Below are 24,758 nucleotides of genomic sequence, written 5' to 3' on the forward strand. Positions count from 1 at the left end.
TTCATACGAGGGAATGTGCTATATGAGTAAATATTTCATATGAGGGAGTGTGTTACCTGAGTAAATATTTAAAATGAGGGAATGTTTTAAATGAGTAAACATTTTATATAAGGGAATGTGTTATACTGAGACTAGTACAGTGAGTGATCACTGTATTAGGGTTTCATCACTATCAATGCATTTAAGGGGAGAGAAGAAAAAAAAGGAAAGAAAGAAAAGGTATTATTTTGCAAAAATGCATTGAACAATTTTGTATCTTCCCCTCTTTTATCCCCAGTATTAACCATTCTGGTATGCAGGGATTAGGCTGCATTTTCAATCCTACAGTTAAATATAAATGCAAATAATAGAGATAGTCTAAGAATACATTCATTAAAATTGACTTCATTGATATGTGGATTGAGTATATTGTATATCACATCTTAACTGACAACATCACCAACACATTCACCATCACCAGTAAAGCAACAGCTAATATATATCAAGTATTTTGTTCCCTTTTCCTTGTGATTGGTTGGTAGTGTACAGGGACGGCCTGAATATTATTAAACTGATGAATGTTGGTCTGCAGGGAATAGTGTACAAAATCCTGGAGATGCTTGTAAAAACATTTACAAATTGTCTGCAAGCATTCATTAGCTAATAATAAATATGGAATCTGGTGCTTTGGCATTGATTTTATCATTGAGAAAGGAAGCTGGGGATTGCTATAATGAAAACTTAATGGAGGCAATAGGTTCATTGACATGTCTGCCATTTGGCTGAATTATTGGTGTGACATTTTTGTCATTTAATCATGAATATTGATGCAAAATGTTCGCCCAGGTTCCTTTTGTGTGTTTTACTGAGTCAACAGTATGTTTTGTCCCAAGGTTTGATTGGTGATGTATGTGGTATGAGCATGAATGCTTATTTAGTGAGGAGGCAATCCAGGTAAAGTGTCCTGTGATGTAGGGATACACAATTAGTGGCTAATCTGGAAGGGACAGATTAGAATTGGCAACTGGAGTATGCAACCCAACCTGACACCGAGCAAGGGTTGCTCCTAAGGGTTATTTGGTTCTAGCTAATGCCCGTTATTGATAATGATACAAATAGGTGTTAAGGCATAAAAGAACTGATTAAATTGGTTTTGAACATTCCATGTAACATTAGGATAAAACAAATTATAGCACTGGGATAGAATTTGGACAAAATATTTATTTGGTCTTTTAATTGTTAATACTGCAGAAACATGTCAGTATCATGTTGCATTCTGGTATTTTGATTTTGTCAGGATTAATTTTATTGTTTTGCATTTCATTGGCAAGACTTCTTTATTTAAACCAAATAATTTGGCAAAAGCATTATAATCTGGAAATCTCACTTTTCTATCATTTTTATGTTTTATTTTTAAAAAAATCAGTCTCAGTTATTGCAAAGAATTGAAACAGTTATCCTTGGATTCCTTTTGCAGATTTTTTTAGCAACTTACCCCCACCCCTTTTACTGCAGCGTACTTCTGATGTTGAATAAACAGGAGTAGAAGAAGCATGTCGTATACAAGATGATTCTTTGCTAATTAATTGTTTGGGTTGGTTGATTAGTTTTTAATGGCACTTTCAGCATTTTATTTGGTTATACATGCATAATTCCTTGGAAATGGGTGGTGCTAAGTGCCTTTCCCAAATAGAAATTGAGGCAGCCGTCTACTGGCTGGCCTAGGTAGGTATTGAAGCCATGACACTTGATTTAGGAGTCTAACACTCTACCAACTGAGCTACTGATGCTGCAGCTGCTCTTCATAGGATTTGTTAATGTGCTCTATCATTATGATGGGTGTATACCTGTCTTTCTCTGCCAAATCAACCAGACTGGAGACATGATATCTGCCTCTCTCTCCTGCTCTCTGAATCTGTCTGCCAGCTACTGGCATGAATATACAAGATAACGAAAAACACACCAGGAGAATTTCACAGCCTGACATGCATTTGCAGTCATTACACACATAAAATTAGCAGAAATTGGCAAATCACCTCTTCAATTTATTCAGAGATTGTGCCAGTTTCCAAATTTGCCTCCACATAACAGCTAGCCAGATCTTGGATCAGGAGCCAAGACATGTAGGGTGGACACAATTTGTTAGATCAGCCTTTGTACAAAGCTTTAAAGACATTCCAAGATAATAGTGGAGAGTGTGCACTTGTCACTTTTCACTGCTGATGTAGCTTGCCAGTTTTTTTGTGTGCCTATTTTCACTTCATTAACGTGAGGTTGAAGAGGAGCATGCATGGAGATTGTCATAGGTAGATTTTGTGTACTGCAGTGCATTATCTTTCTAAGTGAACTCTGAATTAAGTGATAGCTTATCCTTTGATATATTTGGCATTCAAATTGGAACCTGCTCTCAAGATGCATTAATGGAATTTAAAAATTTATTTAAGGAGATAATCAGAATCACAGGTGGATGGTATTTTATTCATTTTATCTAATGAGAGCCAACCAAGTTGCAGTTGAGAAAGATTCTTGGTTGTGAATTTCTGAGAGGTCTTCTGGATGAAGAGCTCTCATAGTAATAGGAATAGATTCAGCTGGAATGTTACCAGATTGATCTAATTTTCTTCCGCAAACAAAACTATGACCATGTTTATGGGTAAAGAATCATGTCTGCGCCTGGAATTACCCACCATTGAACATATTCTTTTTAGCAATTCTGGCATCTAGAAGAAACATCAAAATAATAATTCATCCCACATTATACATATACAGGTGGATTTCATAAAGATTTCAGGACTGCTTTTCAGCCGAAGAAGATATAAAGGTTTGTTTTTATATGGCCTCTTGTCATTGTTGTAATAACTAACTTGTTCCAGAATCTTGGTATTTATTTTGAATGTGTCGCTATATTTCAGATTGATGTCTGTTAAAAACATTGTTAATATTGCATACGGTCTTTGGTACAGGAGTTTTTTATTTATTTTTTGCAATCATCAGCAATCCTTGTATGACTGTATTTATATCATTATAAGCTCCCACATGTCTTAAAAATTGTTTTTGGCAAATATTTATTAATGATATATTTATCCCATGATAAGGCAGACCCTGCATTTTCACATATCCATTAAATAGAGTCCACTGGTTTTATCATGAAAGAAATTTACAAATGGCTGTTTTATATTTTTTTAATCAGCCACTGAATAGGCAGGTTGGCTTCTAACAATGTCATATCATTAATGTTTAGTGTGAAAAAAATTGCCACTAATATTTATCTTTAGATGTTATTGCCTGGATAGTTTAGAGTTGTACACACAGAATGGGTGTCCAATTTTTCCTGAGGAAAATGAAAAGAAATGCAAACCCATAATCAGAGCTTGAAAATTCTGCCTAACATCTTGTATTTACGTGCGGTAGTCGAGAAAAGATAGGTAACTTTGTCAAAATGATCATCCAAGTGGGGTATTTGGCAGGCTTAGTGTGGAATACATAAAATTGATGCTGGATGAGTAAAAGTTTCATGTGACTTGCAATGAATGGCCATCGTAGCTAAATCAGAATATTTAGGTTCCTGATAATACATACATTTTCACAGTTCAGTTTTGATCCTTCAGAAACTGAATAAATTATGTGGACCTCATTTCTTGTTATGCTCAGTCTGTGAGCAATATATTTCTTTTTTTTATGCAGAAAGGCAGAATTAATGATGTAAAGTTATACAGGATACATATACATTTAAAAATATCTGCACTATGACAGAATAATGGCATGAAGGTCAGAAAATCACATTTATGATGAACTGTTATCTTTTAAAGAGTGTGGTATCATGTATGTGGATGTTAATGCTCAACCATTCAGTTATCATTTCTGACCCTAACACTCCCCACCTCCCTTAAAAAGAAAAATTCAATTTAAAAAAAAATTCAGTTGTTAAAAAAATCTCAGAAATTGATTTGTACATCTAATTGAGCTGATTTAGCCCTGTACTTGAAGTGCTTAGTATATGATATATACAGATTATTAATATGTATACGTTTTAATTTTTTTTTAAAACCAACAAATAAATTTTATTTTAAAAAAAATGTGTTCATTAACATTGATGACTGAAAACTGACCCAAATGCAACAGAGGAAAACCATACCAGGGTGTGACGGAAGAACAGATGGATGGATAAATGTAACACTACATGACTCTACCACTATTCTGTTGGTTGATTATAAAAGTTGGTAAACATATCCAGTGTGGGGTCCTGAGTGGCTGAGTGGTCTAAAGCGCTCATCATTGCAGATCACTGACATCTCACCTCTGTCTGCATGGGTTCAAGTCTTGGGCTCAGCCATTGTGGGTATGTAAGAAAGCTTCTCATGGGTCGGTGGTTCTTTCCAGGATTTTCCTGGGTTCTTCCTCCACCATTTATACTGGCCGCCATGTATAGCCAATCATGTGCTGAAAAATGGAGTTAAACCCTTTGGCGACAACAACAACATATCCAGTGCTTCAAGTAGAAACATTGAATATAGAAAGGTCACATCATTTGATTATGTCTTGTGAGGTATTTCCTTGTTTATGCATTGTATTAAATATTGTTGAATGAAAGAAGAAAAATGGTTTCTGACAAAAATGTAAGTTATCTGCATAAATGAATGTTAAACATGGGGCAGATATGGTGTGCCATTGATGATACCCTTGTTAAGTGTAGATAGATCAATATGCCACTTTTTTAAAAGTTGTTTTTAGCTCTGATTATTCTTTGTATTGTCAGTCATCTCATTCAAGTGATTCCCTATATGACCTCTTGAATGAAAGAGACTGCCAAACCTTCACTATGTCAGTTGTCAGGTAGAATTAAAATAGAAGGGGGACTTAGAGATGGGGTTATCTACATCATAAGGAAATCAGAGATGCCACTTGACAAAACATACAATGGAAGATGTAGTTTGATGAAGAGTTTAAAGTTCTTAGTCTTTGTAGTGAATTGCAAGTTCCATGAAGAGTTTACAGTTGAAACATCTGACCTGTTTAATATAATCTGTATGGGGAATCAGCTGAAATCATAGACAAGTGATAGAAGTGTCTTTGCTAATCAGCTTATCAAATAAACAAGACATTTCTGTTCTATCTTTTAGTTAACACTTAAAGGAGCCTAATTTTACATTGAAAATACTGATATGTAACACTGTCAAAGTGACCCTAACTGTTCCAGGTGAAAAAAATTCCTAAATATGTTACTATTTCAAAGTCATCCTTAACTGTTCTTTTGATTCCGAGTCCTTTTGGTGAATGTTCAGATGGAAATGCACTGCTGCATACAGTAATTAAGCAGATAGAGTTCTAACCTATTAGATTACATTCATCAAGAGCCACTTCAGAATACATTTAGTTATTTATTGTTCTGATTTTGGATTTGCATGTTTAATTTGGTAATGGCATCAGAACTGAAATGACATGTGCAGCAGCCCGCATATTACACAAGGATTTACATAATAGATGGCAGACGTACTACCACCATCCTCATTTGGCAAAATTCACTCGCCAAGCAGCCCCTGAATTTTGAGAAATTCCATCCTGGCTGATTGGACTTGTTATTCTGACCTGATAATTGGATTAAATCAAACCTCTTACTTAACTTAAGACTTGCATTGGTAAAATTGAGGCCAGGAATTCCCCCAATTAAACCCAAAGAATCCAGTAATCTTATTGGCTTGAATTTAAGTATGACTTAAATTTAATCATTTCTGTATCTTGAGTCATAAGGGAAATCATATTATATTGTGTTATCTCTCTGCCCATCAGTCTGTTACAAGTTTAGTTTCTGCACAATAGACAAGGATGTCAATCATCACAGTTAGCTAACTTTGTGGAAGCTGGTTTACTGAAGGGCCAGTTTAAGAAAGTTCCTTATTGGGCCAGTATATGTGGCCAGTCTGCAAAGGAAGCTGGGTTACTGAAGGGCCAGTTTAAGAAAGTTCCTTATTGGGTCAATGTATGTGGCCAGTCTGCAAAGGAAGCTGGGTTACTGAGGGGCCAGTTTAAGGAAGCTCCTTATTCAGTCAATGTATGTGACCAGAATGCAAAGGAAGCTTGTTGGATGAGGGCTTTCCTATGGTACAGACACCAATTTAACTTTACTAGTCATTGTGAATTTATAGTTTGATAGATTTCTTAAACTGTTTAACTAACTTGGTTATGTTGCCCATAAAAGAGTTTGAAAATCACAATGGCACTTGGACAATTGCAGCTTTTTCTTTCCTTCTGAAGATTTTGTGAAAATAATAATTGTAATCCATCAAAGTTATATATTGCCCAAAAAATTTTAATTGATCTTGTTCACTTAGTAATGTGTCCCAGACTCTGGTAATCCATCACAACTAATTACTCTAATTAATGCGTGAGGAGACAGAGATGAATATTAAATCATCAAAATATGAAATGTCTTTGTGTCATATTTGACATTTTATCGCAAGTAAAAGGTTGCATTCTGGTACTGAATTTTCTTTTTAATCAATTGAACTGAATTATATAGCTCATTACATTGATAGCCAGTGAAAAGTTCTGACTATAATAATGCGGAATGTGACTTGTATATTAACATTATGACTATGCCATGTTTGAGAATGGGTACTTTAACATGACAGTTGTTCTTACTGTGGGTGCCAAGTTAAGTTTTGTAGATGATATGTCAAGTGTCATATCTACGAGACATTTTGTTCGATGTTTGACTGATTTCTAGATTTTAAGATGTTAGATTTTGTTTTTACTCAAAGTCTGATTTACAAATTGACAAGTATTAATCAGTAGTGTTCATTGTGAAATTGTGTATAATTGTAAGGAATCTTTATTCAGTATAATGCTTATTGTTTTTCATGGCTTTTCTTTTAAAGTTAAAGAGTGATAGTTCTGCATTGTCTTATAGCTTGACTGACTTTGCACATTTACAGTTTCGTACAGATAATGTTACAAAATACATGTACCTTCATTTAAAACTAATCAGTGTTATGTAGAAGTTAGAATATTGATTTTGTGCCCAAATTACCAGGGGAAAGATGAACTGATTCTATATATTACACATGCAGTTCTAGTTGTAGCACATGAGATAGAACATGGTCTACCTTACTTTACTAAAAAAATATCTAACTTCCAGCTACATGTAGTAGCTTCATTTATGAAAGAAAAACTGTTTTGATATGAACTTATTCAAGCGGCAGTGTCACAATTGATGATTTGATAAGCAGTTGTTCTATGACATCAAAGAGAACTGCATGCCATCTGTTGGATGATTGATGAAGATGGTGTTGTGCAGGTTAATGCAGAGACTCGATTTCACGCTTTTGTTATCGTTTGGTTAAGCATGCAAAATACAGAAATACGTTGAGCTGATATTGCAGAGTGTTAATGCATGGGAGTTTATTTTGACACCATGTCATGGATGATAACTTACTGGAGTGTACATTGTGATATTGAATTTATGCCTTTTGTGGTTAATCCTGTTAGGAATCAGTAAATAATACTGTTTCCCTTCAATAAAGGTTGTATATGGAAAGGTAAATCCAGTCTTGGATGATGTGAAGACCAAACAATACCAGCTCGAGTATATCCGTGTGAATTCTCTCTGGTCACATTGTGGGGATAATTTCCATAGCTTATGGAGATTTTTTTAAAAAAAAAATTTTCATGTGACAAATTAGATTTGCCACCATGAAATAACATTAGCATTGTTCAGTGTTCTCAGTTTTTATGTAACTATAATGTAGTTCGGGTATGATGTATGAGAGAGATCGTGTGAATTTTGTCATATGAATGCATCATTTAAATAGGCAACGTACGATAGAAAAATGTTAAATTGATAGGAGCTGTATTACTGGTTCTTAAATTAGACATAGGATATACTGGTACAGTATGTGTGCCCAGAAATGGAAAGCGGGATGTTGTGTACAGAAAGATTCGGATTATTCTTTCATCAGCTTTGCGGACATGCTGAGGAAAATGGTAAGCTGTTGCTAATGTTTCAATGCTTTAATATTTATTCTGTAACATTTTACGAATATCGTTTTATAATACCATAACACGATCATCAAATCTTTGAATTCTCAAATTTTGTGACACTTATCTTCAGGATTCTTTGATATATACCAAACATAATAGATCTAAATGGTATGAAAGTTAGAAATATGAGACACTTTCCTGTATTTAATACTTGCACAACTGTTTGTAGCCCAACACTTTAGTCAGTGAGAGTTCATACAACTTAGTGTTGTGAGTTTAAAAGTCATTAGATTTTTAAATGACTTTAATAATTATTTCCCATTCAGTCACTATCTGCCAGTTTGGGATCATTCTCTTACTTAAGCAAAAATAGATTACAGGAGAAAAATTAAATATTTGAAAAATGTCATGCTTTTTATTGGGCTTTATTTATATCCTTAAAACATAGGTTTATATAAACTTTTCAAATATATCATGTTCATGTGTTTGTAGCCTAATTTGGGTTGATCGTGGGTTGGTGGGTCTTTCCGGGGTTTTTCCAGGTTCTTCCTCCACCATTTATACTGGCCACCATGTATTACCCTATCTTGTGCTGAAAAATGGTGTTAAACCCTACAACAACAACAACATTTCATAGCAAAGTTGGAAAAGTACCATTTCTGGCACACGTCATGAGAATTCTATAATGTTTGGAAGAGAAACTGCAATTTTTTTTAACCTGGTTTGTGACAGAATCTAATCAAAAAGAAATTTGATTTATTACAGTCAGATATGGATGTTCCAGACACCACTTATTCAGACTTGTCAATCCTACAGACAGATCGCCTGATAAACATCTTATTTCCATAATGTGTGCAAATTGAGAAAAATCCAAAATTTAAAATGCATTTAAATTATGGATTTCTTTTTTAATTTGAAGCATTTTGTCCTAAGCTCATATCTCCAGTCATAAGTTTTGTCTGTGTTTTATTATGGTGTATTTTATTAGCATTAAAGAAGGCCATCAGCACAAGACAGATGTTTGGGCATGTTATGACTGATGCTCACTTAAATAGAGTATTGTATTCAAATGCGTCTTGAACTAGTGATATCCAATATCCAGCTTGTTAAATTCTCTATTTTTTTTAACTTGTCCAGATTATTGGGACTTCCCTGGATACACAGCTTATTTTGGAGCTTTGTCCCGACCATTGTGATTGCCCCTGGATATACAATTTGTTCTGTAAAGACTGATAATTTATCCCAACATATCCATTTCTTCCAATAGGTCTGGATAATTGGTTTACTGTACTTGAAGTAGATAGGTTGCTTCATGCATAGTAGTGGTTATTTAGTTTGTAGAATGTAGTACACCGGGTCTATCTAGAAACTCATACAGCAGGTTTCTGTTCTAAGTCACTGCTATATCAAGCTCCATGGGCATGCCATAAAATTGAGTTAAAAAAAAGAATTATGGGTAGATCTAATGTTATGTTAAATAATGACATGAAACAGAATTTTGAACCTGACTTAAACTGACATTTAAAATGATAGTGAAACAGGTGGGGTCCATGAACTTATATTTTACCTGTGCCAATAATAAATACATCCATACCAGATGTGTATGATGTGTTACTATAAGCCAGTCTCAAGCTTTGAGGTTTTATTTTTATCTTTGTGACAACATGATGTATCATCTATTATGCCTATATTTTTCAGCCACTTTTCTCTCATACGGTTGTACTTGGTAAAGAAATGAATGTTAAAGTACCTATCACACAACAGTATCAGATACAGACATTTTGTAGAACTAATAGCCCATTTCATACCGAATTTAACCGAGTTGCTCCATAATTATCCGAATAACCACCCAAGTTACTTTATACTCCAGCCAATCAAACGCTGGTGGGTACATGTACATAAAGAAATGGCGTCCATTGTTGTTTTGAAATATTTCAGAAATAAAAAGGGTGAATATACAGTGTAATATATTGGACATGAAAAATGGCTTCTATAAAATATGGAAGATGGGATTAATTTAAATAATTCAGATTAAAAATTATGGAAATAAAGACCTATTTCTTTAGTATTTTATAACATTGTATTACAGTCTTAAAACTAAGTCATTAGTTCATTTGAGTCAAGTGTTAGTTTTAATGCTGCAAATAGCAAGGTCATGCATCAGTGCATGCATTTACCTTTTATCAACCATCGTGACAAAGGCATTTATTGGACATTGATTAGCATTTTATCAATTTTTACTTTGCGATGATGATTTATATATTAGAACTTTGAAGTCGGTTTTTAAAACTGGTATTCAGCCATGTTTTACATTGGTTCCTGAGTTTTCAAAAGTCTGGACCTAGTCATAGGCATGACAGAAGACACTTTAATGGCAAAGACTAGCAGTATAGAAAAACACTATTTTATTTTAGAATGACAAAATGATAAAAATACCATCATATTGTTTTACAGAAAGACTTTCTAAAGAATGTTGTTTACAATTTTTTAAAACTAAAACATGTGATCGGCTTGGATGCCATTCCTTAATGATTATATATTTTGGGACAGAAAAAAATCCTTGTCCTTATATCTAAGAAACTTTGAAAATTAAGCCAGAAAATTTGTTCCAGAACTTTGGAAAATGAAAAATTGCTAACCTGATCTCCCCACCTAATGCTTAACCTGAAACTTAAGAAAAATCACACCATCTTTGATCAAAATGTAATAACTTCTTTGTTCATCATCTTTAGCTTCTTTTTTACTTTGCTTTGTACAAATAAATCCATGAACAGAAGGAAACAAGTGAAAAAAATTAACAGGAATCAAATTTTAATCTAATCTATGCAGATATTATGGTAACTAAAGTTTCCCATACAATGCTTAAAAAAAATGGTTACTCAAAAGCTGGTCATAGATCACATTGTTAATTAAAAAATTGTTTACTGTTTGATTTATTTTGTTTATGAGATATTCTGCTGGTCATTGTAGTCAAGGTCGCTGTAATTATGGAATAGCCATTTTCACTTACTGTCTTTACTCACTTATAAGTTGAGTTTAAACTGCAAACAAGAAAGATTCTGACCTGCCATAGCATAATGCACCTACAGAGCAGGGTCTATGTTGTTTTTTCTACTGATTATTCCTAACAAACTGCACTGATCCAGATCTGCCAGCACATTATGTGATGGCACATTGAGGTCTATACAGTTTGCAGTTGGACTGAACTTACAAGCAAGTATATACACTATGGTAGTGGTCATGCCTAAAGGCGATGCCTAAGCAACACAAGGATCAGTATCCTGACCTATTTTCACACCTTAACTAATGAAAAATATCACATTTGGCCTAAAATAGTTGGATGGTGCTTCTGGTGGTAACTATTGGTCATGCTGTTTAAGCACATTAGATGTATGGTAAGCTAACTAGAAGCCTGGATGTTTCCTTATCTAGTAAGTTGAAATCTGATTAGCTGTAATTGTGATAATTAAAGACTGTATATACTTGTTTGTGAGTTGATTCTAACTGCAAACAGCAGAGATCCTGATCTGCTATAGCATAATACTCAGACCAGGGTATTACTCCTAAAAAAATGCACAGATCTAGATCTGCCAGTGCATTTTGCCGCGGCAGATCTGGGTCTGTGCAGTTTGCAGTTGGACTTGTGACTAAATACAGAGTCATGCAAGTTGAAATGATAGCAAAGTCAATGAGACAAATGTCCCCAAAATTTGATTATGGGGAAAAATAATGATGGCATGAAATTTGTCCAGACTTGTAGAACATTAACACTGATTTAAAGGAAAAATAATTCAGGGTGTCCTAATAAAAGAAAAATAATTCAGAGTGTTGTAACTTTCACAGTGTCACAACATGTAAATAAAGTCTACCATGCACGAAACTCTGTTATTACTGCTAATCTTGTAAGGTGAACAAGGATGATTTACAGGTTGTCAGTTGATCATGTCTTATTTTTGTGTTGCACTTTGTAACCTTTATGTTTTATATGAAATTTTCAACCTTTGTAGATATTATGACTTATCTAGGGCCAGCTATGCCATTTATTGAAAGACACCTGAAATTATAAAGAAATGTAATATAGGCTAGACTACAAGGGCTGGCTTTTGGCTGCCATAGTACATGTATGATGAAGTCTCTCTAGTGCATAAGGTTCAGATTTGTGAATGTTGGCAACGTGTTGCAGTCGGTGTACAAGGGTAAAAAAGTGCAGAAAAATGGGTTGGTTTCAGTTGCTGCATAACTAGAAGATAAAGACAGAACAAGTACCTTGTGTTTTCCACACAATTTGATATGTTCTATAATGGAGTTTTCATTGGTAACAGATTGTGGCAGGATCGCATCAAAAGCCATGATTATGTATTTATGTATTGCTGTAACTGGGATGGCAGGCTTGTATTGATATTCTCATTTTTGCATGGAATATTATTTATCAAAGCAAAGGTACAGTTGTGTTGCCTTAAGTGAAGATATGTTTTTCCAGCTATGTATTATTCCAATACAACATTTAAGGGGGAAAGCCTATAGCAGTTACCTATAAATAATGCCCATCCATCCAGGAATAGTTGATTTCTTGGTCTTGCACTTTTGACCTGTCAGTCAGCTAGCACAGAGCAATAGGTAAAATAATCTGCTTGACCCCTCCGATGGACTAAGTGGTTAGAGTGTCCACCTCTGATGTGGGAGGTCTGATTGAACCCCAGCTGAATCGTACCAAAGACATAGCAAAATGGTACAAACAGCTATCTGATTTGTTGCTGAGCATTAAGAGTTAGCATTGGAACTGGTCAGGCTGGTGTCTGTGGCATAACAGCCTGCTGACCAGCCTAATTTACCTAATATTTTTTTTCCATGAGCAGGTTGTTAGTAGGGTTCCATTAGGGTTCATGCAGGCCACCAGTTTAGATTTTACTTTTATTAACATTTTTAAATCTTGAAAACCATTTGTCAGATATTTCTGAAATTTTCATCACGTGTATACTTGAAAGTCTTCTTCAATTTATAATTTTCAGGGGTATTTGACCAAGGAGAAACAAACTCTTATTTGTAAGAAATAGCTGCAGAACACAACCAAGTCAGTTGAAGAACCCGATTTGCTGTTGCATAATGATTAAATTCTGCATCACCACCACCACCACCAGTTACTGGGGATATACAGTTTTTCCCTTGTCCATCTCACCATGTGTTTAAATTATACCAGGCACTGTGGTGGGGCATCCATGTGAATAAAATGTCAAGCAGATCTAGATCACCATTTTAAGCTAAACGTCATAGACACATAAATCTGAAAGTATGACAATTCACTCATTATAAAGCCAGGAGCTTTTTCTCATTTTCCCTGAACATTGCAGTAAAAGTGAAAGTTTTCTTGTTAATTCTAATGGAATCCCAAAATGACTGATTCCGAGGGATTTTCCTGTCGACAGTCGCTTAGATACGTAAGATTGGGGGGGGGGATTGGCACATGAGCACATGGGTGAAAAATTGGGTCTTTTTTTCTTCTTTTGTGTATTGGACATATGATTTTGCCAGTTTCTCCTGTTTTATGCTAAATCCCAGAGTAAAATTTTTTTTTAATGTGTGAAGTTTGGTTCGGTCTGCTTCAGGTATAAAAAGAGGAAATCAAATCTGCCATAAAAAATTCCAGTCCTGCAAGTGACGATTTTTTAGTAAAGAAAATCAGGTCTCAGAATTGCTTTTCTTTTTCGAGTGTATTTTTTCACATGTGTAGAATGCCTGCATTACTTGACATGATTATAAAGCTGCATCCTACTTCTTTTCTCAATTAGGTCTATCTTGAAATGTGATGATGCCACAGGCCCTGAAAGAAGGGTACTACCCTGTAACACAAAATTGTGTCTCCCAGCCATAAGGAGTTAAACCTGTGCATCCTAAAACATTGAATCACTTAGGGACAGCTGTAAAGGCAATAGATTTGCATTGCATTTGATTTGACTGCCTCATTATATTGAGACATTGATAAGGCATACAGTTTACCCTTGTCTGTGGGTGAATCTTGTCTTGGGTTGAATTTTGATTTTAGGTCAATTTTCTGGTATTGTGGTGGGGCATGATCCATGAACACTTTTCTAATTCTGTTTGATTTCCTGCCAAATTATCATTGAACATCCCTTTTCTTTATCTTAAAAAAAATGTTATGTATTGTATTGATTTCTTCTGTCATCCCACTACAGTAGACACTGTATATGGTGCCAAGGACATACAATGTCTCCCACATGATCATGCCTGACAGTGATATGCTATCATTTAAATGTAAATGGAGATGTTTTATTTTTCAATTGCAATATTGATTAGGAGGTAATTTGATAATAACAGCTTGATAGTTCATTCAGAACTCCTGGGGGTACTAGATCATAGAGAGAATAGAGCAGGGAGGTGTTAAGGCCCCAAGGATGTTTTTTAATAATGAGATGATACCATTTAAGTGTTGAGTGATAACCATTATTCATAATGCATTTTTTGTATTTTGTTGTCAATATTTCACCTGCTAGGTCCAAGGTCAGGATTAATTACTGGAGTTGAAGGAAAATGTGAATTTTATTCCTGCATATTATCCAGATTTCATAGGTAGACTAAATTTCAACATGGGCATCTGCCTGTTGATTCTGAGGCTAAGAGGTGAAAAATCAAGTTCTCACCAATGTAATTTATATGGTTAATTCCCCATAAGTCAAGCTTCCATGGTCCAGTTTTCATTAAATTTAATAGGTATTCTGCACTTTGGAAGAGGCATATTACCAGTTATTTTTGAGCCCAAAGGTTGAAAACTAAGATCACAGGAGCTAATATTGACATCTGTAGATTATACATTTGAGGTCAACTTTCATTGTGGGAAAGCCTGCCAGTAGCTTCTCGTGGGTCGGTGGTTCTTCCCTGGGTTTTCCAGGGTTCTTCCTCCACCAGTTATACTGGCCACCATGTATAGCCTATCTTGTGCTGAAAAAATGGCGTTAAACCCTAGAACAACAACAACAACAAAATCAACTTTCATTGAGATTTGCACATGCAGTTATCTGCTTCATAGTTGCTTTACATTTGAAGCAGAACATCCACACACCACCCCCTTGAGGTTTTTGTCAAGTTTTGTCTGGAGGGGATATGTCATTTTTGTGAGAGCTGTTTTTTTATTTTCTTATTAATCACTGTCAATTTTATACTTTATTTGTTTTGGCCTTATGGATTTGACCAGCTTTCTTAAACTTTTGCTTTTTATACCTTTTAAGCTCTACTTACTTAGTGCCATCAGCTTTCGGTGAATTAAACATTTTAGTTTAGTCTTTCAAAGAACAGTAACACAAATCATCATTTTTGCTAATGTCCTCTTCCATTACCTCATCATATTTAGGGAGTGTTATTTGCAGGGTTAGAAGTAGACCGCAGATGCATCAAATATTTTTTTAAAAAACCTTTTTAAAAAAACGGAAGGAATCTATTTTTTTTAAAAAAAGAAAAATTATGAACAGCTGTACCACTGAACCCATAAAAAAAATGCTTTTTTTTTTGCTTGTGGTTGTATGTAAGGCTGGCCTAGTAAATGAAATAGCATGCGAATTATGCATTATTATTTATTAATATTTACTTGATCTTTTTACTTGATTTGTGCTTTATTTTTTTTATTTTCATTTTATTTAGAAACAAATTTGAAATATATTTTATCAGATTTTTAATGTTATTCTCTGGAGATAATCTTGTAGCTGCTTTATGTCTCAATCCTCAATTTTTGTTTGTTAAATCTTGAGGGAAAAAACACAAATTTTAAAATTTGATGTGACTTCTAACACAGTATATTAGTCCTGACCCGTTTTATTTCAGTTAATTACAGAAGCTGGAAAACTGTCCAAATGCACTGATCTCTTCATGAACATTAATTACTTGTTTTGCATTGATTTGTACTTGTACAATTCTTTAAAATCCTTTCGTTTTTTATTTTTTCAACTGGACTGAAACTCCTCAATATTGTATATACTTGCTTATAAGTCAAGCCCACCATCAAACTGCACAGACAGATCTGTCTTCCTATAATGCCCTGGCAGATCTGGGTCTTTGCAATTTGGTAGGAGTAATCAGTAGAACAAACAACACGTACCCTGGTTTGCATCAGCATCTTTGTTGTTTGCAGTTTGAATCAACTTATAAGTGATTATATATGGTAAGCTTTTAATACAATTTAAAATCAATTTTGTAGAATGTTTTGTTTCTGTTTAGTTATCTGTATTTCATGTTCAAGAAACCTTCGGTGCTTTGTTCCTTGTACAAGTATTAATTTAAGTATGTATCATCAGCCTGTATCTGGTTAAGATACATTCAGCCTGTACTCAGTGTAGTAGTCTTAGTTGCTTTGCAACATTCTAACAATTTTTGAAGACTGGAATTGTGACAGAACTTGCTATTTCTATTTGCAGGCATCCGATGCCAGTTCAGATATTTTCTTGGCAGCACCAAAGAGTCTTTCTCTAAGCCGTGAGTATTTGTTTCATTTTTTCTTCTGTTGTCTTCCACTTTATTGAAGCTGATGATAACAGTACTGGGGGATGGGGGTAATGGTTTTCTTTTTGTTAGATTTACAGTCAAACCAAACTGTGGCAACCACTGACATATAAAGATTGACTTTTCCTGGAGCAGTTTTGCCTGTCCCTATCAATTTTCACATAATTTTGGCTGTTTATAGGGACATGTTGTCTGATATTACAACCCACAACTATTTTTCACTTCCATGGCTCAAAATGTACGCAAATAACAATGAGGAGTCGTGACATTTTTGTTTTGTCCATTTACTATAAGGACAGATCGCCTTCATTAACTTTAATATATCCATCTAGGGAGCCACTGTAGCTCGGTTGATGGAGCGTAAGAGTCATAATTAACATTTTGTGGGTTTTTTTGTGCTTAGAAATAAACGTCTCACTTTCAGATAAAAGGCTCATGCTGGTGGGGGTGGGGTCAGAATGAACAAAAGCATATAACATATATCAACATGCAACAGGCACTGATGTGATAATACACAGTGCTTTCATTGGTATATATGTGATGTGTTTTGAAACCTCTTGGAGTAATGTTTTTAGCAATCTTTTCAAGATTGGTTGTCTTGAAAATAAAGGTAACTTTTACAGAAAACTTATCCACCTCATTGTAAAATGCTGTTGTTGATATTTTTTTACAATGCGATTATACAAGAAGTAGTCAGCCATTTAACCACCACCACCACCGCATCCCCGCTTCAGTGGTCCTTGGGTAACTTTTGCCTTTGCTTATACTGCAGTCATTGTTTTTGGACCGAATTTTGTGTGAGTTGTCAGAGGAGAGGTATAATTAATGAATTGGTCTTGCCACTTAAATATAGAGTCTGTTGATCAATATGGTTTTTTTTTATTGGGGGGAATGCATTGCTTACATGATCAGTATGAAAATTTAATCAAGGCTGCAGTTTTGGCAGGCTTAGAGCAGATTTTCTCACCCATGCAACACAGAAATCTATTTTGCTAGCTCTACTTTGTCTGTCTCAGTCTGGTGATCTCAGACCTGTCATCTCGGTCATGGTGTCCATGCACTAGGAACTACTTTTAAAAAGAAACCCTTTATGTCTTCTGTTGTGCCTGATGGAGATGTAATGAAATCCAACAATGACAACAACAACAACAGATATATAACAAATAGAAATTCACTCATTAGGCAACTTAAGGTCTCTCCAACTTTGATAGCAGCACACAAAAACATTTTCACACGCACACACCAAACTATTTGATACTCCAGACCCACAGGCAATGCACAGCACTGGCCACACAAAACCAAACTCTCTCAAGTGCTATTGCAAAACAGGCAAAAATCAGAAATGTGTTATGTTGAACTGGTTTCTTTTTCGAACACCCACAATCCACCCCAGTTGAATAATGCCATTGCAGATGTGAAGTATTTTACTTACCAGCCAGAGTGGCTCATTCATCAGTTCACATGCTATTCCAGAAAAAGATTTCCATGTAGCGTATCATTGCACTAGTGATAGCAATACGTGCCATACTTCTAGGACAGAAAATGTAATCCAAGAAAATCATGAATCAGAAATGTCCTGATGTCACTACACACTTCGCTAGAACTACACCCTGTTCCAAATTAGAACTGATGAAGTTAAAACTAAACCGTAGAAAAGATATTAATTTTTTAATGTCGGTTTCATATGACATCCTTCGATTAAATGTGATAATACAGTAATAATATCAAATGATTTTGTTTCTTGTTTGTCGAACTTGCATACTTAGGGTCGACAGGTCATTGCCCTCATTAATATATTTGTATTAACGTGCAGTACATGTATTTGGAACAAGAAAAGCACATGGTTCAAGATGCACAATACTTAACAAATATAACTTTTATCTTGATTTATTCCTTTCCTAAGAGCGGCATATATAGCTAGATTTTACTTAGATAATTATTCAGAATTTTATAAAAGAGTACAAAACCTAATGACTTTATTTAGAGTGAGAAGCAGCAATTGTACCTGATCTGCATTTTGAATCTGCTCAATTGCAAGGGCACAGGGTTATTGTAATTTAGTTGGAATAAAAGGGTGAGAAAAATAATCTATGTCGCTCTTCGCACCAAGACAAGAAAATCCCAGTCATGAGGTTACATATTTTATGATAGTGCAGTATAAATAATATACTATCAAGACAAACTCTTGTTGTTCCATGAACATTTTTAATAATACTCAATCAGTGTGAATGCTAAACTTTGCAGATTTACATGGTGTTGTGATGTCACTCAAGTTAGCTATCAAGACTTTGCCAATGCATCTTGTACTAAAAATACCTCAGTGACACTATCTCTTTCCATCGACCTAAGTAGATTTTGTAAGTCCCTTGATCCTATGTGTTGATCTTTCTTTAATAAATATCTTGTGCTTTTTTTAGACTGCCTGTCAAGGAGAGTTGATGTTAAGTTTTTTTAGACTGCCTGTCAAGGAGAGTTGATGTTAAGTTTTAATTCAGTGCCAGAAATGCATACTGTAGAGATGAATATTCCATGGTAGCATCATGTTGCATGGAAAATGATGAAGCATTGAGTGTGTTGTTAGTGTTGAGAGCCTGCTGAGAGCTCTTTGCATTACAAAGAGCAGCAACACCAATCAGGCTGCAGTTAATGTAGCTTTATTGTGAGGAGTTGCTCAGCTGTACAGCACTTCAAACTACAGCAATTGTAGATGAAAAAAAAGAAACATCTTCCCCTGATTGCTCTTACAAAAACGTGCTTTAAGCTGGGATTGCTGAATGCTGTTGGCAATTGAATGGCAAGAGTTGATTGAATTAACATCTTGCTGCAGGATCAGGAGATTTTTCTCCAAGTTCTCAATCTTCTCAAGCTTTGAAGATTAATTTTGCTGTGGGGTCGAAGGTTATATCCTCTCTGATACCAACTATGGAACATTTTAATTAAAAGAATACATGCTATTTCATGAGAAGACCTTTCTTTCTTGAGGCTGATACTTGCCAAATATCTCTCAGACCATGCAAAGGAATTATGAAGTTATTGCAGAAATGGAGATTTTTTTTGTGTGTTGTCTACAGCATATCATTTGAAAGCTTGATTGAAAATTTCCAAAGCCAAGATCAGCGTAATCTTCGGTCGGTGATTATGGCTAGTGCTTCTGTAAACTACATACAGTTTGGTGTCAGGACTCGGACATTTGTATATTGCAGAAAATTACTTTAAAACTTAATGAAGGGCACTGCAAAAAAACTGCTTACAAGTTCATTAAAAAAATTGAATTTCATCTATCCAGCATTATCTGTGGTAGTAGTTTAGGCTGAGTAAAAGAGACTAGACCAGCATTATCGCTGTATAAAAGAGCTGATATGGGTTTAATGCCATTTTTCAGCATAGGATATGCTATGCATAGTGGCCAGTATAACTGGTGGAGGAAGAACCACCTACCCACGGGAAGCTACTGGCAAGCTTCCTCACATAGCCACATAGACCAAACCCAAGATCTCAGCCCACACGAACAGAGGTGAGATGGCAATGATAGTCCATGCCAGCCAACATTCTTATAAATTTTGATAGCCCATACCAGCAGAACATTTAATAAATTTTCCTATTGTTACATCAGAGTGATGTAACAAAGTTATGGTAATTAAATTCATCATTGCACACCATGCACCGAATTGCAGTAAAGCATTCATACCTTTTTTTTGACAGGGTTAGAGAGATTTATGGCAATCAAATATTGCTCCATGACACTTCACAGCTTGATCATCTCTTGAGGGCATTTTTAGCAAGGAAACATTAACATGATTTGTTAGAAATTCACACTTGGCTCCTAAAGCTAAACTATACAGAATGTTTTTTTTTTAAAGAAGAGTTCTTTAGAAGTTTCAATCAACAACCCATTCAGAAAGAGGTTTTCTGTCAGACAAATAAAGAGAGATTTATACCATTGATGATCTAAGCCAAGTGCTTCCAGGTATATGAGAAATGCAACAAGCCATACATTTTTTCCTATGTACACCATAAGGCTGGATGTATTTATACTATGATGCTTGGCAATTTCACAGTCTCTCTAAATCAGTATGATAAGAATTTTGTTTTCATGCAGCTGACCACCATGTACAAATACCAGACTTTGTGGAGGTCTTGCTCTTTGGGTAAGGTAAAACATTATCAGTTTTGGGGTCTAAAGATCAGAGTCACATTCAAAGAAGAAAAATGGTTTCTGCACAATAACAAAAGTTCTCCAACATCTGTGTTTGGAAACTTAGTGGATGGCTTGCACTTGGAGTAGAGAAGTGAGTTAAAAGGTCAACCAATTGCCTTCAGTTTCAGGGTTAAAGGTCTAGGTGACTGAATGAAATAAAAAAAAGTCTGTACACAATAATACATTTTGTGAACGGCTAACACTTGTACTGAGGAAGAGGCCTATACATTTTGGGATCAAAAGGTCAAAGGTCAGGGTCACAGTGAGATAAACAATCAAAATGGTTTCTGTAAAATTACTTGAGTTTCACCATATCTTTTGTTACCAAACTTTATGCATAACTTGCGCCTGGGATGAGGAAGAAGTTTAGTGAGATTTTGGTAAACAATGTCAATGGTCAAAGTCATTGTGATGAAAGAATGGTATCTGCACAATGACATTGGTTTTATATACATGCATACATACATACCTAGGCCAGACATTTTTGATGATTTGTAAGGAAGAAGCCTACAGATATTGAAGTCAGATGGTTAAAGGCATGATCACTGTAACTGAAAATAGAAAAAAATTGTTTCCAACAAAGACATTAGCTGTACGTTACGGACCTGTACCAAACTTTGTGGCATACTTAGATTTGAAGTAAGGAAGAACCTCATCAGTTTTTTGGCTAAAAGGTAAAGGTCAGTGCAACTGAACGATGAAAATTGTTTTTGTTCACCAATATATCTACATAGAAGACTTTTTGATTTGGGGCTGGTTTATAATGTGCCATTGCCAGTACTGTTGTTTATCTCTGTAGTATGCCTGAGATTTTGTGTGAATTTTCAAGTTTGTCAGTTGTTTTGGAGTTCACCTTCAAAGCCATGAAATTGGCATGTTCACATATTGCATGTTACCTTTTCCTGGCTATTTATCTTTAGGTGGGAACACCTCATAGTTCAGTGGCACAATGTACAGATTCATTGTAGAGATTCATTTCACCTTTATCATTAATTTCTCAAGATTTTCTGTTTTTTAATGGAAGGTCATAGTTTTTAGACGAGAACACATCTGTGGATAGACAAGTCCTTATATTATGTTTTAACAAATATGTTTGTAATAAATACCTTTTTATGAATATAAACATAACTTAGTTCTTAGCTGGTGTAGGAGAGGAAAATTCTGACTTTGGGTATTATTTTCATATGATCTTGAGGGTAGTAACCAGAACCAATGATTGACCCAGATCTGCAGGCTCATTATGCTATGGCTGATCATAATCTTTGTTGGTTGCAGTTTTGCTTGACTTGTAAGTGAGTATATATGGAATTCCTTTTGCATTCATATGGATAACTTGTTTCAATGACTGCTCCAGTGGCCTGGTGGTTAAAGCATCCACCTCGGATGTGGGAGGTCATGGGTTTGAACACCACCCGAGTCATACCAAAGACTTAGAAAAATGGCACTAACAGCTGCCTCACTTGGTGCTCAGCATAAAGAAGTTAGTTTTAGGACTGATTGGTCTGGTGTCAGGAGCATCAGACTGGGTGGGACATTATGCTATATGCCTGCAGCATGATGCCCCATTGCTAGACATCACTATAAACTGCCACACTGGAGACATCATAGCAATATGACTGATTTTTTTTAAAAAGCTACATTAAAAATCCAAATCCCTCACTCACTGACTCTATCCAAGGATATATGTCACCTTTTATAATTATAAAGAACATTGAAACAGTTGTAAGACTGATTCTATAAAAGCTCAAACTTCCATTGAAAGCAACATTAAAGCAGCATTCATAAAGTTTGCCAAGTAAGGTCTCCATCGAATATCCATTGATACTTTTCAGAGAACACCGTATGTAATAATTTAATTACTGACCCATCCCAGAAGAACAAGGCTGTATCTGTTATTACCATTTGTGACTCCATTTAGTTTTTTTTTTTTTTTTGTAGTTTGTATTTATTGATGGCAGATGAGAAGTTTTTAAATAATCTGCAAGAGATGGTTGAAGCTGAAGGGACAGTGTAGACTTAAGTTTTTATTTGTTTTTTCTAAGATCTTCACAGCATGAAGATCTTGAGAGCCATCTGTATGAAGAACAAATTTGTTTGGAGTATCTGACTCCTCATTACACTCCAGATGCAATAAAATTGAGAAATGGCTCTAGAAGTGGTTCGTTAAGTAGCCACTTGGCTGAAATAATGACTGTAAGGGTCTCACTGCACAAGTACTTCTTATCCTGGAGCTATCCAGTGGAGATTGTGCATAACCGTGCTAGAAACTTTCTTTATCTTTCACCTTCTTTTCACATTATGCCTAGTAAACCTTTGTTTTTCTTAGAAACCAACTTTGCATTGGCAGGTCTTAATTTTCTTTTAAAATACAGTGTTATTTCTAGATAGATCCATTTGCCTAAACTATATGAACTTTCGTCTGTGAAGTTTTCTTACATTGAATTTACTGTAGCTTTTGATCTGTGTGCCAGCTTGCCACTTCTTTTTGTGCTAATGTTAGTGATGATAGAAATGAAATTTGGCTTTGTGTTTGGAATGTTGGTTGTCTAATGGATTTTTTTTTAAAGAAGAAAACCCTGCTGCTAAGAACATGGCATGGAACCAGTCTGACAATTGGAATCATTTGTTTTCATCCAGAAATGTAATAAAAATAATACCATCATATTGACAAGCCCACCCCAAGGCAGGTTTTATATTAATGAGAAGTTGGCCTACTGTGTTACAGGGAAAATTGCTTGAAATGTTATGCCTTGTCTATTCTTTCTTGTATTTTGTTTGAAACATGAGCAGCCTGCTTGCTCAATCAGGTATATGAAGCATCTAAGTGTTCATCATTTTCTTGGAATACTTGAAGTAATAAACATAATGATGTAGATATAGAGACCATAAAGGAGAAAGGTAAATTACAAGCTTTACATGATAATTCCACCTAAAAAAAAATCACACAGTTGTATCACTTTGTTTTTTTTTTTGGGAGGTGTTTTTTTTCTTCTTCTGCAGTAACCTTCAATCTCATCCAATTGAATCAATTTTTTTAAACTTTTAAAATAACCAGACCTGCTCAGACAAGAATATCAGCAGAGTTAAATAGCTGCCACACTTTGTCATTTTCACAAAACATTGCTTGTACATGTAGTAAAATTTGAGTCAAAAATTTATTGTAAACATATTTTTCAAGACGGTAACATGTTTCCAGGTGAGCTATTTATTGCACCTGTTTTTATTGGAAGTAGTCTTTTTTATCAAAGGTACAGTGATAAACTTAATTGGCATTCTGTCCTAATGTCAGTTGCCTAGCTGTCTGGTCTTATATATGATAAATAAAGGGCATAATGTTTTTTATTGTTCAACCATATTTTTAGAAATTTTCCGTTTATACATGGCATTAATACTAATTACCAGACAAAAGAAATTTGAATTTTAGCTCTCCTTGTTATGGCAAAAGAGACCTTATGAAATAATCTTCCCCAAATCCTTTGTCCATTCATCCACTTCTCCTAAACTACTTGGAGGTTTGCCATGAAACTTTACACGCGCATTCATCGTATGGTCCAGTTGGTCCTCAATGAAAGTGATGTTGCTTGGACATACAATATGGCTGACATGGCAGCAAGCTTGAAAATCTTGCAGTCACTATATCTTATACAAAACAAGGTCATATCAGCATGGGTTTTTTACTAAAAGACTTCTTAGGATGTCTAGTTGGTCCAAAATGAAAATATCGCTAATATCCATTATTGATGCCACAGTGGCCATCTTGAAAATATTATTATCATTACTCCTCCTACACAGATAGTTATAAAAGACTTCTTATGATGTCTTGTTGATGCTAAATGAAAATCATGGTGATCTGACATCCATTATGGCCACCATGGTTGTTGTTACACCTAATGAATTGATGGTCATTTCAGCATGGGGTTTCCACTGAAAGACTTCCTATTATGTCTAGTTGGTCTTAAATGAAAATGTTGCGGGTGTGAGAAACAATATGGCAGCCATCTTGAAACTCATGTTATTGATTCTCCTTCTGAATATATGGTCATATCAAACTGGATTTTCACTATATCAAAAAAGGCATTTTTCTGATGCGTCATTGGTC

The 24,758-nt window shown here is 35.0% G+C and overlaps 1 protein-coding gene across 2 annotated transcripts in view; it reads left to right on the forward strand.

Annotated features, from left to right (window-relative positions):
- LOC149775332 (uncharacterized) overlaps positions 1–24,758 on the forward strand; it is a 283,479-nt gene that overhangs the window by 219,719 nt on the left and 39,002 nt on the right. For both annotated transcript variants that reach the window (XM_089944066.1, XM_089944067.1), the window contains exon 6: positions 16,377–16,434. In XM_089944066.1, the coding sequence (XP_089800192.1) occupies positions 16,377–16,434 (58 nt within the window). The remainder of the gene's footprint in view (positions 1–16,376; positions 16,435–24,758) is intronic.

Source organism: Sinohyriopsis cumingii, chromosome 19 (genome assembly GCF_028554795.1).
Source record: "Sinohyriopsis cumingii isolate HCF-2022 chromosome 19, ASM2855479v2, whole genome shotgun sequence".
In the NCBI taxonomy this organism is placed as follows: domain Eukaryota; kingdom Metazoa; phylum Mollusca; class Bivalvia; order Unionida; family Unionidae; genus Sinohyriopsis; species Sinohyriopsis cumingii.